Genomic DNA, 18,530 nt, shown 5'->3' with positions numbered 1-18,530 from the left:
AGAGAGGGATTAAGAGATAGTGGCCTGGAGGCAGACTTGCAGAATGTGCCCTTTGGTGGTGTAAATTATTATGCATGCCTGAGTGTTTAGGGAAAAAAAAAAAAAAGAGCCAAAGTGAACAGAGAGAAATACTGTTAACTGAGGGTACATGGACGGGATTGTAATCATTTTGATGAAACAATCATTGCATGATTTGTTGAAATGTAAAACTAATGATCTGACCTATAAAATTTCATTCAATCCACAATAAAACCCAAGGAAAAAACAAACAAACAAACACCCTATGGGGGAGTGGGCAGTCCTACTGTGTCTTATTGAGTGACTCTGAGTCAGAATTGGCTCAGTATAATTGTTGTTGTCTCTGTTAAGTGTCTTTGAGTCGGTTCCGACCCATAGCTACCTTTTATAGGATTTCTGAGGAGTGACTGGTGAGCTTGGACTGCCGACCTTACAGTTCAAACTGACTTCGTAGTCTAATGCATTAACCCACGGCGCCACATCAGGACTTCAGGCTCAATATAATACACAACAATTCTTTCAATAGACTGAAATGGCTTTTCAGACATTGCATACATATAAAACGACGTTCTTATAATAATAACGTTGTAATTATGACCTTAACTGCTTCTCAGTCTGTCAATTGTGAATCAAGATATTATTACGTCCCACAGAGATTTCTATTGGAAAAAGGTTGAGAATAGACAAATTCTATGAAAATAGTGTTATCTCCATTTTCCAAGAACTCTCAAGAAACACTGAATTCTGAACATGGTTTGGTTGGTGTTAACAATAATGATGTAATTTCTTTTCACTGACTCAACAGAGATCTACATAACAGAATAGCTGGGTAGAAAGCGTCTACCAATAATAGGCTCAATCTCTTCAGTCCTGAGGTCTCACTGCTGCAGGAAGACTTTATGAAGGCCTTTTTCTACATTTCAATAGTAAAAAGCATGCTCAGTTCAGTAAGAATAGAGATAAAGTTTCATGTTATATTTATTTATTTTCCAGCTTATACAAACTGGATGTGGAAGCATAAACATAGTACATTTCTACCATCTTCAACAAAAATATAACCAATATGTACAATTATTGTATTAAAAATACAAAAGGGATACAGACTCCACCAATGTCTTTCTAAAAGACATACAGGTACAAGTAGTATCAAAAGTATGAGGAAATCACCAGTTAATTGTACATTCTGCACTTGACATCACAGAGCGAACTGAGATTAGCAGTCCTATGTTCTACAATTACTTAATGCTTAGATAACATTTGTGCAACTTGTGGTAGAGCTAGATTTCTGTCTTTCTATATGCACATGAGGTCCATAGCCTATATAATAAAACTGGCAAATAATGCATATTACATGTAAAATTACAAATGCATAATTGACAATGTAATATATAAGCAAGTAGACAAATGCCATGATACAGAAGAGAATTATTAAATAAAGCACTGACATTGTTTGATACAGTGAAAAAACACTGCAATTCGACTTTTAAAATTTGAAGCTATTTACGTTTATCTACTGATCAATATGATCAGCTGAATTTAATGGAAAAAAAATCCAAGACCAGCAGTTCCTCACATTTGAGTACTACTCGGATTGGCAGCCTTCACTTTTCCGGAGTCTGTGCAAAAACAACACAAAAATAGAGTGGAGGGGTCATTTTCAGTCATAGGGTTAATAGCAGCTGTGAGCAGGTGGTTGCTACACTTAGGCCTTCTCTACACGCAGTGTCCATAAAGCCACTTACAGGTTAGTCTTTGGTGACTAACCCATCTTGCAAAGGCTGGCATCTCTAACCAGGTCTTTGATATTTTATCATGTTAAAGGATTGTTTATTTCCTACTGTCAATTCAATAAAGGGAAGCTATCTTGAAAGAGCAGTATTCACAGCTCGCATTAGCTCCAACATCCCAAGCTGCTTTCACTGCAATGCTATCCAGTTATAAACATTTCTCAGAAAACAAAAACAAAAAAAAGACACAACCAAAACTCCAAATTAACAAAAATCAAAGAAACAACTTAAACACGGGGTCTGCCATCCATTTCAATGGAGCACAACACGCCCTTAAATGATGCTGTCCCACACTCCATAAGGCTCAGACATAGGGCGTGACAGTCCTATTTCCCTCCCCTGGTCATGTGCAAACAGTTTGAGGGAAGAACCCCACCCACTGGGGAAGGAACGGATGAGGTGTCTTGGTACTTAAGTAATTGGCTAACATTTTAAACTTCCAGGATAGGGCACTTCATAGGCGAGGCCAGAAGGACACAGGAAAACAGAATCACAAGCCAGGCCTTCCTGCTTCTTAGTGGGGCCACGCCCTGTCCGGCATATTTGGTTTTTTTTTTTTTAGAAACCCAGGCTGGCAACCCTAGCTAAAGGTTCAAAAATAATACTGTAATAATTACATGGATATAACATTATTCTCTGAACACAATATTTAAATTCATTGAAGGAAGGAAAAAACCAACAAGAAAAGGAGGACATTGTAAACAAGTGAACAAGCACTGTACTCAGAGGATTTCATTGTTTTCCTTTGTCTTCCTTGGTGGGTTAAAGGCCCCAAGTAGTTCAATGGCTAGCTTTTCTTTCTCATTATCCCAATGAGACCAAGTGCTAGGATTGGATGGCATCTAAAAGGAAGAGTTTCTAAAAATCCTTCCAGGCATTGAGAAGTGCAGCCAGAGTGTATCATCTTGTTGTGATGATCTTGGAATTTGGAATGATATTGTGTGATGTGGCAGGCAGCAACAGTGAGAGCTCGAAGATTGCTGCACTGTGCATTTCAAGCAACAAAGTCTGAAAAGTGCCAGGGCAATTTCTTCACAGTATTTCACATGCAAAGGGGAAAGGGAGAAGGGGAGAAGAAGCCCCATGCTGTTTTAAGGCAGGGAAGGAGGCAAACTGGTCCACTATCCTCAGACTTTGAGTTCCAAGGCTCCGATGCGAGGGACCCCTTCTTGTGCTCTCCTTGTAGGTGGCTCACTCTGGATCCAGAAAAGCCTGTGCCTCAAACAGCAGATACTTGCTCATCTTCTGCAAAGACAACCAGCAAAAAATTAATTTAAAAAAAAAAAAAATCAGTGAGGGTACAAATAATTTCTTGTGCTATACTACTAATGTCTTAAATAAAAATACCACAATTATTCCTTTAAGTACAACTCACCTAAAACTATGTTTTCTAGGCAATGATTTAAATAAAAGATTCTAGAGAAGAATCAAATTTCCATGGACTTCACACTTCCTAGAGCCATGAAGGTTAAATGACCTCCTGAAACGGAAATACTCTATTGCCCTGAGATAATCTCTAAACCTTAAAACCGAACACTAGTTTAGCTTAACTAGCAAAAAACTGTCTGCCTTGAGCATGAGCTCTTTTAAGCACTATCTACATGGGATCAAATTGACAACAACAATTTGAAAGATTAGATTCAGGAACCTTAGGAGCAGTGGATTTATGCTAGTAGGAGAGGAACAATTCAGAAAAGGAGGGTAAGAATGTTTGCACAACTCGTGTTACTGAATGGTATATTTAGAAATGGTTGAATTGGTATATGCTTAGCTAGGAATATGTTCAACAGTAAATAGTAAAATAAATTGAAAAAAATATACAAGAATACACATCAAATATTTACTACTATAGGGAAGTTAATAATAAACACATTGGAAAAAAATGTATAGCACAAACAGGTGCCACTTAAAAATATACATGATCAAGTATAGAAGGCTATATAAAAATTCAAGTGGCAGGACTGTAAGTGATTTTCATTTATTGTGTTTTGTGCCCACTTCCCCGGCCCCCTGCCCATCCCATATGATTATCTGGTACAATAAAAGTGTAAAAAAGGTGGTAGAGGGCATGACTTCCTGTCCTCATCATCAATCTAGCATAGCAAGGCAGATGTGTAGAGAGAAGGCTACAATTTATAGTTAGACAATAGAAAAAATGTACTTTTATCAGACTTTTATTTGGAACTCATTAGAAGTCCAAACATAAAGTGTCCACAGAAAACTTCGAACACCCAAGTTTTACAACTTAAGAGTATAAACTTATGAGTGAGAATTTCCTCAAAACAAGAAAGTAATTCAATTCCAGTGAGAATTATACAAGAAACTGAATCATGTGTGTATTTCATTACAAGTGATTCCCTCTATAATCTTTGGTATTCCTTAAGCCATACTGTTAAGTGCCGTTGAGTCAGTTCTGACTCATAGCACCCATGTGTGGTGTGTCTGAGGAGTAGCTGGTTGGTTTGAACCAGTTAGCAGGCCAGTGCGTATCCTATAGCATTGCAATAAAAATACAACATCACAGCAGGGAGAGGGAAAAACAATAACAAAAACTTACTTAAAGCAATCAAAAGCTTTAACCCAAAATTTAGAGACCTGGCTATGCACCAAATGACAATGTGAAGACACCAGTAAGAAGAAAACACACATATCTTGGAAAGGGTACAGGTCCCATAAGTTAACATGAGGGGGCTTTAAAAAGTTCATGGAAAAGTCTCATGATCTTTTGATTCTATTTAGCAATGAACTTTTTGAAGTTCCCTATTACACATTTAACTTTAAGATTTTAAGAATGTGTATATACCATCCTCCTCGGTGGAAAACCCTTGAGATTGATAGGGGGCGAGACGTGGGTCTGACTCATTTGGTTTATGCCACTGAGGTTTGTTCACAGGCCGGCTGCTTGTTGGATGTCCATGCTGCTGCTGTATGGGGGAGGTCCCAGCCATTTCAGAGGATCGCGCGACCATTCGAGATCTCTGAAGAGCCACATTGTAGTCTGGAGGTTTCCTGGCTGGATGCGAAGGCCCTTCTGGAAAGTCTGTGATGGGGATTCCAATGTACCCTGGAGGCGTTGGTGGGGGCTCTCGATACCTGCCCTCCTTCCGTGCTATAGTAAAAAAAAAATGAATCAGCCATTAAAAGTTTTGCAAGTGAAGAATATTTCATACCACAAAGTTGTACTGGATTATTATGAAATAGAAGATCTAGATTTTAAATAGCATGCAGAGTATAACAGCACATGTGATTTTTTTGTGATATAGGGAAGAGGTGGGGGTGGGGATGGAGCTAGCTGGCAAGCAAGGAAATGGATATTAACTAAACCTAAATATTTACAATGGTGATTATTATATATTACTATATAATGGTGAAATAATTGGTGAAGAGATGCTAACCAGACAGTCTTGTTGTTGTTGTTAAGTGCCATCGAGTCGGGTCCGACCCATAGCAGACAGTCTAAATACTTTCAATTTTATACAGACTACTTCAAAACTATCTTCAACTGTAAAACAGTAATAAAGTCACCATCTAGCCTTTGAACATATTAACTGGTTGTTGCTGGGTCAATTCTAACCCATATGTGTCAGAGTAGAACACAGAGTTTCCAACGGCTGACTTTTCATACACATTGTTTGGCCTTTCTTACAAGGAACCCGTGGGTGGATGAGAAGTTAATCTTTTGTACTACCCGGGAACTGAAACACATGAGCACTTTTGGTGGGAACTGAAAAAACATTAATCTTTTATTTGCAATAAAAATAGGGTGCATATTTTTTTGGACTACTAGCCACAAGGTCAGTGGTTTAAACTCATCAGCTGCTCCTTGAAAACTCAATACAGGGTCACTATGAGTTGGAGTAGGCTCGATGGCACTTAACACCAGCAAGAACAGTTCATTAAAAGATAGTGCTTTGAAGAAAATTGCAACTTAAGAATATGTAGCCACTCTTATCTCCTTATTAAATCAAAAGGATACTAAATTTGACATTTATCTATGATGATATGGAGTCCTGACGTGGTGCTGGAGGATAATGTGTTAGACCACAAGGTCAGTTTGAATTGTAAGGTCGACGGTTCAAACCCATCAGTCACTCCTCAGAAACTCTATACAGGGTCGCCATGAATTGGAACTGACTCAACAACTTGTAACAACAACAATGACATACATGGTAAAATAACTACAATTTCTTTAATAATAAAAGTGAGCTCTGTAATGATTATATTCCAGAAATTTTCATTCTACATCTTATAATCTATTCCTACACTTGTGGCACTGTGGGTTAATGCGCCAGACTGCAAAGCCATTTGAACTGCAAGGTTGGTGGTTCAAGCTCACCAGCTGCTCCTTGGGAACCCTGTGCAGAGTCACTATGGGTAGGAACCAACTCAATGGCACTTCACAACAACAACAACACTTTCACTATACAGACATTGCTATTGAAAACATCCCCATAGGACTAAGGGAGTATGAGAGCTTTTGTAACAGAAACAGCAGCATCTTCAATGTACTTCTGCATTCACTATCTTAAGCAATGGTCTAAGTGCTTTGCATAGATTTCCACAGGCACACTGTAGCGCCTAGCACAAATCACTTTCTGTCCTAGTGGACATTAGAAAAGACCAGGTTCTTAACTTACCACACAATCTACTAACACTCTCTTGAACTTACTCAATGGCACTTGATTAACAACATACAGCAATGAAGGAGGCACTGAGTAGCACAAATGGTTTGCACTTGACTATTGACTCAACTTCAAACCCACCCAATGATGTTGCAGAAGATCTGCTTCTGTAAAGATTACAGCCAAGAAGACTATATGGAGCAATTCTAACACATGGGGTCACGATAATTTGGAAGTGAACCAATGCTAATGGGATTTTTTTTTGGAATTATATATCAGTGGGGAGTCCCTGGTGGTACAAATGGCTGACATAGCTTTATTCCGACCAGTGGTACCTTGGAAGAAAGGTCTGGTGATCTAATTCCAAAAACTCAAGTCACTGAAAACCCTATACAGCACAGTCCTACTCTGACACATACAGGGCTGCAAGGAATTGAAATCAAATCAATGGCAGTGCAGCTTAAAAAAAAAAAAAGACAATGGACAAAATGAAGAATAGACTATAAACGTAAATTTTACTTTTCATATAGATCAGAATAAAAGCACTACTATCTAGATGTGACAAAGCAGTATGATTTTTAAACTTACCAGCAAGCCCCTTTGCAGTACTTGATGCCACAGCTATGTGAGCAGGCATGGGGACTGGTTTGGTTTCTTCTGTGGTCACAGTTGTCATGCTACTGCTCTCAGCTTCAATGGACACATCTTTCCCACCCCTACGCTTTATTGTGCCTGTATCACCTTCAGAGTCTTCGCCCCAGTAACCTGTGGAGGATGCCCAGCTTGCCCGGGATTGGGCTTGTTCAAGACTCTCTCTACTTTGATTTTGCCTGTTATACTTTGTGCTATGATCAGAAAACATAATTTGGTCCATATGGCTGCTTGATGCCCATAAACCTGCAGGATCCCCTGAATAATCAAAGTGACTGTGTCCAAATGGAAGTGTTTCCCAGCTTCTCTGGTGCTGGATGGTTTGTATATTATCGTGGGAACCACTTGAGCATGAAGTCCAGCTCCCACGGCCACTGTCAGCAGCATCAAGTGAAGCGCGATCCCCTTGATCTTGGGAAAGTTCCTCTGTGCTTGGAGAAGAAATTACTGTAGCTGCGGCATATAAGGCCCGACTCTCAGACATTGGTGCATAGGATCTAAATGGTCAAAAGAAACGAAAAAGAAAAACAATAACATTGTTAATTATGAATCTACAATTAAACCAAAACATCTTATTTACCCCTTTTTTTCCTAAAGAAGTGCCTTTCTTTTATCCCAGGAAGATAATGAAAGTATCACTGAATTATATTATGTTGGCGAGTTCTGCCATGTCCAGGATTCTTAACTTGTCATTACCATAAAATACACTGAGAGAAAAGGACAACAGAACTTGACAGTAAAAAGAATTTTTTTTTTTTTAAATTTAAGGATGTCTCCACATAATCGTATTACTTCAGGAAGGCAGCTCACATCAAGGAATTGGGATAAATTCTAATGTCACCACTGTATTCAATACTGAACAACTGTGTTCCAAGAAAAAATATACCTAACTGCACAACGAAAATAGCACTGGTACTTAATAATCTATAAATTGTGAAAATTAGAAGTGGAATGGCAGAACATTTCTCAGGAATTACGTAAAGTAAGTAGAAATCTGCAACTACAAGAAAAAAACTCAGTTAGAAAAGAAAGATGAAGCAAGATGTAAAACAACATTAAAGAAAAGCCTCCTACCCTAAACTGTATTGATCGGGTTCAATCATGGTCCGCCTTTCCAGCCTGCCCACACCTAGGTTTGTTTCCACAATGCTGACAGAATGCCTCTGGTGTCTCTCATCATGCAGTGAAACTGGCACCGAGTCAAAGGACGAATTGCTGACAATACTGGATCGTGAAGAAATTTCACTGTGACCAGAATCTGAAAAATTATCCACAGTACCACTAGGAGCCAAAGTATAGCCTGCATGGAAAATACAACCATAGTAATTAGACACTGGAGGTGTGTTAGCATCAAAATAATGTCTATCAAATAGAAGCAAAAACAATGTGTAGGCAAAGATAGCACCACTGAAGTAGGAGGGAGGAACCCCCAAACCTTGTATATATACAGATCAGGAGATAACAAGACAAAGATAATTTTTCTCTAATGAAGCTTAAATTGCTTATTGAATGTTGAGAGAGGAAAAAAGAAAACACTGTTATATGAGTTAGGAAATGATGCAGAAAGCATAGTACTAACTACTAGATAATTCTTAACTCCCTTAGCTATAAATTAGAAAACTATTAATCTATCTAAAAGAAACAATGATGGTTAATTCTGAGCAGATTTGAAAGCATGCTTGATTTCCCCCACCCAAAATACAGTTTAGTAATCTTGTTTTCAATTCTTGGAGTTTAAAATACCTGTATTATACTTAGAATTTTAAGTGGACATAAAAGCAAAGAGAATGAAAACTAAGGCCTTTAAGAAGATATCTTTGGTGTTTTGCCATTTGGGTTTTCAAAATAATAATACATTAGATGAATCACATAAAGTCAATGGTTTAGAAGAATATAATGTGCAAATCTTCATTTTTTTTTTTTTCTCTCCAGACCATCATTATATGTCTAAACAGATGCCCATTTCTTGGCCTGAAAGGACTCTCACCTTCCTTTGTTGCTAAAAAATAATTTTGAGATACACAAAGGAAGAGGCTTGTCTTAAAGATTTCAATGAAAAAACACAAATCTTCTTTCTCAGTATTCATTTTTTAACTTTTTACAACACATGCTACTTAAAATACTTTAATATTCTTATAATCAACGTTTTAATATAATTTTATGGGGATGTTTCACAAAGTTCATAGAAAAATAGATATTGGAATATTTCTACAAACTATGTGAAGTCCCCTTGTAAGCAACACAAATTTTACAATGCTACCTAACTAAACAAAATATTAACTGTAGAGCACCTAAATAGTGCAAATTTTCTCTCTACGTAATATTTCTCTATCGTTTCAGAGAATTGTGAATTCCTGATTTATTTTTTAAAGTTTTCACAGGTCTTGATAAGATTTAATGTCTTCATTTCTGAAATATCTTTTTATAAACCACACAGCAAGTACTGACAAACATGATTTAAAGATTTTCCTGAACAGTCTGCTCAAACCAAAACCAAAAACCCGCTAGAAAAATATTGTCTCTTGGGAAGCACTTAACATTTAGAGGAATTCTCCCGTTCTCCTTAATTAATGAGATGATTCCTTTCTTTCCCACCCATGTTTTTGGTTCTATAAACCCCACCTATCCCATAGGTCCGTGGTGCATTGTTATTCTTGTTACTGTTCTCACTTCCAAGAGAAGAGGAGGAACTGGTTAAGTCCAACTGCCCGGAGCCAAAAGATCTCAGCTGATTGCCACTGCCACCTAACAACAGGATGAGAAAAGAATTTAGACATATCCATTTAACAAGGACAGTAGAGACTGAAAAAACCACACAACATGCACAGGTGCCTGAAATGTAAAGCACAAAAAGGCACTTGCTGTGGATCAATCAACAAACAAATTGATTAACGTCCTTGGCTTTTTTCTACAAGAAATTGATTCTTAATCATTTACTACTGGTTTGAAGCTTGTCAATTAAAAGGTAAAAGGAGTTAAACAGATGAAGGTTATGTGGTAGAGAACTGTCAGTTTTAACATGAGGAGTGAATGACTGCCTAAAATTTAGTCTCTTAAAAAATAAAACAAGCTAGCAATAGAAAAGATAATCAAGACCTGTGTTTATTCATTGAAAAAATAAATCAGGAAAATAATAGTTTTTCTTATGTTTTTAAAACCCTCTTCTCAAGGTATTATATAATTAATAATAGGAATACATTTTAGTATCAAAAAATACTTTGCACATGTGCAATAAATGCTAATATATTTTTTAAAGGGCCTTATGTAGTTATAAAGCTAATATTACAATGGGGCTTCAAAAATTCATGGAAAAATGGAATTAAGAGTCAATGGAAAATTTCCAGGAGCTTTTGGAAGTCCCCTCATAGGATAAGCACTAGATTGCTTTTAACTACAAGCCTGGCAGTTCAAACTCACTAGCCATTCTCAGAAATCTTATACAGGGTCCCTATAAGTTTGAACTGACTCAACAGCACATAACAATAGCATTAAAAAGTAAATACTAGAATCCCTCCAAATTTATAAATTGAGGAAAAAGATCCACTGTACATAATTATTTTTAAATGACTCTCTAATATGAAAAATTATTAAGTACACAAACTTATTTTATCAAAGCTGAAATGCATAATTGCTATAAAGAAAATATTAAGTAATAAATATAGTTCTACCTTTCCTTGGAGAACTTTGCGGAGAAGTAGGAGGAGAAGAAAGCTGTGAAGATGCATTTGATATTGTATCTTCTGCTTGTTTCTTGTGACGTTCCAAACTTCCTTCTTCAGACAAAGAAAGAATTTTCTTTAAAGCTTGTGGTGAGTTTATGCCTAAAAGAAAAGTGAAAAACTTAAATACCAGTTTTGAAGGACTGAAAAACAGTAGCATTAATTAGTTACTAAACTTTTGTGGTAAGAATTCTGAATAAACTTTAAAAAGTAAAGAATATTTAAAGGAAAACAGATTCATTTATAAGGAGCCCCAGTGGAGTCCTAGTGTGGTACTGTAGGTTAAGCACTGGACTGCTAACCACAAGTTTGGTGGTTCAAATCCACCAGCAGGGTCCTTAGAAACGTTATACAGAGTCGTTATGAATTGGAACCAACTGGGCAACAATAGTGGTGATGTAGGATAAGCACTGGACTGCTAACCACAGGTTGGCAGTTCAAACTCATCCACTGTTCTTCAGGAGAAAGATTAGGCTTTCTGTTCCTGTAAAGATTTATAGCCTCAGAAACACTACATAAGGTCATTATGAGTCAATAGCTGCTCTTTGGAAACCCTATACAGTGTCACTATGAGTTGGAACCAACTCGATGGCACTTAACAACAACAACAACAACATTGCATCATGTTTTAACCTATGACAATTTAAACGATTTTGCACTCTTCATAGTGCAAACAGTAAAGCTACAGAAGAGAGATAACTATGATTTGCTTCTGAAGAGTTCTACAAAATAGGCTGCTTCTACTGATGATTGGAATGGTGATTGCAATGCAAAGGTCGGAAAACAAGAGGAAGGATCAGGAGTTGGAAAGTATGGCCTTGGTGATATAAACGGTACTAGAGATCACATGATAGAATTTTGCAAGACCAATGACTTATTCATTCAAAAACACTTTTTAAAGCAACATAAAAGATGATTATACACATGGACTTAACCATATGGAATATACAGAAATCAAACTGACTACATTTGTGGAAAGTGACAGTGGAAAAGCTCCATATCATCAACCAAAACAAGGCCAGGGACTGAAATTCAAATTCACTCCGAAGCTAAAAAAAAATTAAAACAAGTCCACGAGAGCCAAAATATGACCCTGAATATGACATTTAGAACAAATTCAATGCATTAGACACTAATGACAAAAGACAAAAAGATTTGTGGGATGACATCAAGAACATCATACAGAAGAAAGTAAACGGTCATTAAAGAGACAAAAAAGATGGTAAAGATAAAATTGGATATCAGAAGAGACTCTGAAACTTGCTCTCCAGTGTAGAGATGCTAAAGCAAAATGGAAGAAATGAGGAAGTAAAAGAATTGAACAGAAAATTTCAAAGGGCAGTTAGAGAAGGCAAATTCAAATATGATGAAATGTGCAAAGATTTGGAGCTAGAAAACCAAAAGGGAAGAACATGCTCAGCATTTCTCAAGTGGAAAGACTGAGGAAAAAACTCAAGTCTCAACTTGAAATACTGAAGGATTCTTTTGACAAAATGTTGAATGATGCAGAAATCATCAAAGAAGATGGAAGGAATAAACAGTCATTGTACCAAAAAGAAGTGGTTGATGTTTGATCATTTCAAGAGGTAGCATATGAGCAAGAGCCAATGGTACTGAAGGAAAAAGTCCAGTGTGCACTGATGGTATTGCAAAGAACAAGGCTCTAGAAATTTATATCAAGGCTCTAGAAATTTATGTAAGATAAATTGCAATCTTTCACTAAACTGATGCAGCACACCGGAGGGCTCACTCGTTTTTGCCTAGAAGTTGGAAGACAGTTAAGCAATTGGAAGAGATCCATTGGTGTCCATACCAGAGAGAGGTGACACAATGGAATGTGGAAATCACTGGGTAACATTATAATTATTACATGGAAGTAAAATTTTGGTAAGGTAATTCAAAAACACTACAACAGTACATTGACAGGGAGCTGTGTGAGGTTCAACACGGATTCAGACAAGAACATGAAATAATGGATATCACTGCTAATGTCAGATGGATCTTGGCTGAAAGCCGAGAATATGAAAAAGATGTTTACCTGTGCTTTATTAACTATGCAAAGGCTCTCCTCTCAATCGTGTGGATCATGACAAGCTTTGGACAACATTGTGGAGAATGAGTATTCCCAAATACTTAATTGTGCTCATGAGGAAGAGGCAGTTATTCTAACAGAACCAGGGGACACTGAATGGTTTACAATTAGGAAGGGTGTGCATCAGGGTTGCACACCTTTCCTAATTTAATCACTTATTCAATTTTTATGGTGAGCAAATAATTCAAGAAGCTGGATTATATGAAGAAGAATGTGGCATTAGGACTGTTGGCAGACTCATTAATAACTTTTGATTATGCAGATGATGCAACCTTGCTTGCTGAGACTTAAAGTACTTGTTGATGAAGATGAAAGACCACACTGGTTGGTATGCGTTGCATCTCAACATAAAGAAAACAAAAATCCTCATCTCTGGAGCAATAAATAACATCATGATGAATGAAGAAAAGATTCAAGTTGTCAAAGACTTCATTTTGTTTGGATCCACCATCAACACTCATGGAAGCAGCAATCAAGAAATCAAACATACATATTGTATTAGGTAATTCTGCTGCACAAGACCTCTTTGTAGTATTCAAGATCAAAGATGTCAGTTTGAGGATGAAGGTGGATGTGATCCAAGCCACGGTATTTTTCAATAACATCGTAAGTATATACTAGCTTGTCATACATATTCATAAGTATAAGAAAACAGATGACAAGTTAATATGCATTTCTTTAAAGTTCATATAATCAAATGTGAAAGTTGGACAATGAAGAAGAAAGTTGGACAGTAGAAGAATTGATGCATTTGAGTTATGGTGTTAGAGTAGAATATTAAAAATACATGGATTGCTAGAAGAAAACACAAATCTGTGTTGAAAGAATTACAACCAGAATGCTCCTTAGAAGCCAAGATGGCTAGACCTTGTCTCTCATGCTTTGGGCGTATTATCAGCAGGGACCAGTCCCTGGAAAAGAAGAGCATGATTGGCAAAATGATGCGTCAATGAAAATGAGGAAAACCCCCAACCAGATGGATTGGCATAGTGGCAGCTGCAATGGACACAAGCATAACAATGACTGTGAGGCTGGCACAAGACCAGGCAATGTTTCATTCTGTTGTGCATGAAATCTCTATGGGTTGGAACTGACTTGAAGGCACCTAACAACAACAACAAAACCAACAAATGCATGTTGTGTAGTGGTTAACTGCTTGGCTGCCGACTGAAACATTAGCAGGTCAGATCCCACTGCTGTTCAGCTTCCATAAAGATTGCAGCCTTGGAAACTCGATGAGGCAGTTGTACTCTGTTCAAAAGGGTCACTAAGAGTTGGAACTGACTGGACAGCAACAAGTGTTTTAGGTTTTATTTTTTTAAAAATACTTGATCAAATAAATGAATAAAGGGCAAGATAGGAAGAAAAGGATTATATATGCTAATAAAAAGTGATCCCTCACCCCCAACATACATATATATATATATACATATATATATATATATCCCCAGAAATTAGGGAATCATTCAGATCTTTATAAAGTGTTCCATATTATTATGAAACATTCTCAACAACCCTATTTTGAGCAACAAAGAGATAATCTGGGGAGCTGTTTTAGACTAAAACTAACTCTATCAATGTTAATTTTAAATGTTCATAGACCTAACAATTCATTATAAAGTAGACAACAAAATTTACCAAGACTTAATGTTTTATTTCACCTCATGTAAGTGTTTGAGGTTGCTAAAGTACATTTACTTTTTAAAATCACCTATAAGCAATACCTTAACTACATGTAGATACTAATATACATAGAACATATAAAAATATCAACTATCCTAAAGCTACATGATGAAGTTTTAATTTTGTAGAAGTTTCTGAAGGCCAACATTACACACATTTAAAAGGCTCTGGCTTTCAGATAACGTAGACGGAAGTGAAAATGGCATGCTTTAGAAGACTCAGATCACTTCCAAAGTGACTACTGATAACAAAGACACTGATGTAAAACATGCATACACCGTGTTTGGAAACAAATGAACTAATCTACTTAATAAATTAGAGTGGGATGAATAAATCTAAGTATTTTGAAATGTCAGTAATTTATCTGTCATATCGAGTATAATGCAATACACTAATTCACAATTATGTGTAAGGCCAAGGAAACTTCTGTATGCATTAACCATTAAATTAATAAAAGCCCAACTTTCCTATCCCACCCCCTGCCCTGGCAAATAAGCCAGTTTAAATCAGGTAATTACATGGAAAAAATGACCTCTTCCACTGGTAAAGTAAATTTAAACTTAAAATCTGAAATTTCATCAATTCCCACTCATTGCAACCCACGTGTTACAGAGCAGAAATGCTCCACAGGGTTTTCTTGGCTGCACTTTATAAAGCAGACCATGGGGCTTTCTCTTTTTTGATGCAGCTAGGTGGGTTTCAACAGCTAGGTGGGTTTCACTAGTGCATAGCGCACTAGTGAAAACTGTTTGCATCACCCAGGCACCTGAACATTTAAAGTTCTATGAAGAAACAATAATCATGGGAAAACTCAAGAATAGTAGACGAATTTATCCAAGATAAACATTTTTCCTTACTGAAAACATGACAGCTAACAGCAACAGAAATGTTAGCAAATGTAGTTACCTACCAAAAGGTGGCAGATCCTTTACAGGTACTTTTTTGCGTGAAGGATAAAGGGACACGGCAGGAACCTGCAGTGCTTGGTTGATTTTATGTGGCGGCTGCTGGTGCTGTGGCTGCGGCTGGGATTGTGCTTTCTGTTGTGACCCTGCCCTTGGAGCCACTGGAGAGGTCTCGGATTTGACCGGCTTTTTGTCTCCAGGATTTTTAGGCACTGGTAAATGTTTGGTTTTGAAAACAGAATAAGAAATTCAAGGAATTAGTAGCTATGAACAAGGTAATTTTAGGACTGCATGCATATTTTCTCAATTAGAATAATAAAATGCAGTTATCAATTTTTTTTTTCTTCTGCTGTTTAAAGGACAGGAATGGGAGGAAAAACACAAACATATAAAAACACCTGAACCTAGTGATAGAAAATATTAAAGGTATGGCATGACAACAATATTTATTTATGAAACTCGTCATCTCAAAATATGAATACACTACTAAACACTATATTAAAAACAGAATGGGAAGAATGTGGATGGTTCAATATGGATGCATATTTATATTTAAAAATAAATGATGACAGCTATAACCAGAAAATTTTCTGGAATTATTTTTCTAGACAGGCATCAAAATTCCTTGATAACAACTAAGATTTTATTTAATAAGTGTTAACTATAATATTTTTACTACTGATTTCCTATGGAGTAAAAAATTATTATGTTAACAAACAGTAGCCAATATGGCTTAAGAGTTCTAAGTGTACAGAATTCAGTGGCAGACTGATGACAAACTAATATAATCAGATAATCAAATGTATTTATCTTCATATTCAAAACAACCCCAGTATGTTTACGTCTGCCATTTTACCTACAAAGAAACTAACAAGTAGAGAGCTGAAGCAATGTGTCTATGGTCACATTCTAGTCAGAAGAACAAGCAGGATTTGAATGCACACCAACCTAAGGATAAGCTCTGAGAAGAATCTCCTCACCAGAGCAAGAAGAGCTTTCATAGAGATCTAGGTAAATTTAATCATCTGAATCCTCTCAAATCAACTATCTAACATTAAATTTGATAGAAGATACCTTTTAAACCTTTCCATGAAAGGTTCAAAATTGTTATAAATAGAAAATGCCTCTGTCTTGTAAGTACAGATGCTGATAAAGAAAACGGTCCCATTTCTAACCTGCCAAGATCTTTAGACAGAATGAGAACCTAGACATTAGGTTAAGATATGTTTTACTATGTAGTAGAATTACTGCTCCATGTTGTCTGGGCTAAAGGTATCCAGCATATCCAGTTCTGTGTTCTTTGACCTGGTAGACCTGTTCAGGTTTCTCACCTGTGGGCCTTGCACTGTCCGTTGTTCCTTGCACTTGGCTACTTCAAGAGGAACCAAAGCAACAGCTAACCTAAATGAGTTCACTGTATATCACTGATTGCCTAGCCTAGGACATTGCTGCATGGTAGTCGATAGTGGCTAGGGAAATACAAGTACATCTCAGGACTATTAAGGAGTCACTATTTTCCCCTCAGAGCTCAGCCCGGTTTTGTCACCACCCCAAACTACTGCACAAAGGGGAAAATCTATACTCCAAAAGTCAGAGTCTGTAGCCACTTTAAGAAAAAACTCACATGTATTGGTTGCTGGCTCACATTGCAGTGATAATGTCTGAAGGCTTTCTTCATCCATTTCTAGCTCCAAGTTGGACAGGTACTGCTTTACTTTTCGTGCCATTTGGGCATCTTCATAAAGCTTTTTGGCATTGAGAAAGGAACTACGACGCACCCGCTTTTTATGACCACCTGTCTGCGCAACATCTAGCACTGTTGCATTTGTACTACCCTGGCTGAGAGACCTAGAAGATGAAAAGGTATATATGCAGCTCACTCTAGCATAGGATTACATTACATATATGAAACATGCCCAGAGTTACTTAAATATTCTATGTTCAAAAGGTGAGTAAGATGTTATAAAAAAAATTTAAAAACAAAACATACATACACCCACGTCTCACTTATCAACATGATTAGGTTCCAAAGACCAGGTCGTTATGTGAAAATGCAGGATGCTCAAATTAGACCACAAAATGAAGGATGATTACATCACTACATAACTGCCATGTCACTGAGAATCAAGGCCCAGTGAAGATGACACATAACCTTAGCATTACTCTTCTCTCACACGTATGCAAAATAATTGAATGGTAATTTTTTAACTTTTGTTGTAAATGTAAAATGTTGGATAAGGAGATAGTTGATAAATGAGGAGATGGTGTGTAACATATGCTTGGGACCTGCTTTATTCTAACTATGAAATTCCACTTTTCACGTCTATAGGGCATTTAAGGCTGCTCTCTCATGGGAGGCAGCAAATAATAACTATTTTATATATAAGAGCCCATGTAAGAATAGACAGCTACAATCATTACAATTTACAACAATAAATTTACTTCAAGAAAAGTATGTTTTACATGGACTTAAATAAAATTAGCTATGATGTTCACAATTGTTTTCTTACTCTTTAGGCTGAATATGGTGAGTTTTTAAGTAATATGGTCAATCTGTTAATAAAACGGTCATGCAAATGTAAACATATGTATGGAAACTATTTAGCACATGAGTTGTTAAGAATTATTTTTAAAAAGGATTGATTTATAGAATGAAAATAGTAGTTAGTTGAGCTGCAAAACATTTTAGTTTTAACACCTGGGGGCACCTTTTTATGTATTTACTTTTCTTCTTAAGTCTTACCTGTGCAATTCTATTTTAATTGCACAATTTTCCCTTCTAATATTTGTCCCCCACCTCTACTTCAGGCTTTTCTGATTTTTAAAAACACAAATTACATTAAAACCCTTCTTTCTGAAAACTCAGAAATATGTCTGCCCTACATTTCCCCAGAACAATCACCAGTCATTTCACAGCTTTCATGGATCGTGACCTCAAAAGCAAAAGCCCCCACCGATTAAACATGAACTCAGTTTGTCATGTCACCTGAAATTCTGCTAGAGCAAGAGGGTTAAGAAAAAAAACAAAACAAATGGCAAAAATGCAAAGCATC

General features: G+C 36.8%; 1 protein-coding gene across 2 annotated transcripts in view; it reads right to left on the bottom strand.

The window, feature by feature from the left end:
- Nucleotides 1–987: 987 nt before the first annotated feature.
- RAPGEF2 (Rap guanine nucleotide exchange factor (GEF) 2) overlaps nt 988–18,530 on the bottom strand; it is a 234,476-nt gene continuing 216,933 nt past the window's right edge. Inside the window, exons 18-24 of one of the 2 annotated variants that reach the window (XM_006867927.1) lie at nt 17,102–17,325; nt 15,483–15,689; nt 10,747–10,899; nt 8,153–8,378; nt 7,016–7,575; nt 4,609–4,914; nt 988–3,050 (exon numbers count right to left, since the gene is read on the bottom strand). In XM_006867927.1, coding sequence (XP_006867989.1) covers nt 3,025–3,050; nt 4,609–4,914; nt 7,016–7,575; nt 8,153–8,378; nt 10,747–10,899; nt 15,483–15,689; nt 17,102–17,325 — 1,702 coding nt within the window. In that variant the 3' untranslated portion in view covers nt 988–3,024. The remainder of the gene's footprint in view (nt 3,051–4,608; nt 4,915–7,015; nt 7,576–8,152; nt 8,379–10,746; nt 10,900–15,482; nt 15,690–17,101; nt 17,326–18,530) is intronic. The other variant, XM_006867928.1, reaches the window with a different exon arrangement.

This window comes from Chrysochloris asiatica, unplaced genomic scaffold, assembly GCF_000296735.1.
Source record: "Chrysochloris asiatica unplaced genomic scaffold, ChrAsi1.0 scaffold00112, whole genome shotgun sequence".
Lineage (NCBI taxonomy): Eukaryota > Metazoa > Chordata > Mammalia > Afrosoricida > Chrysochloridae > Chrysochloris > Chrysochloris asiatica.
This window is presented reverse-complemented; position numbering and strand designations above follow the sequence as displayed.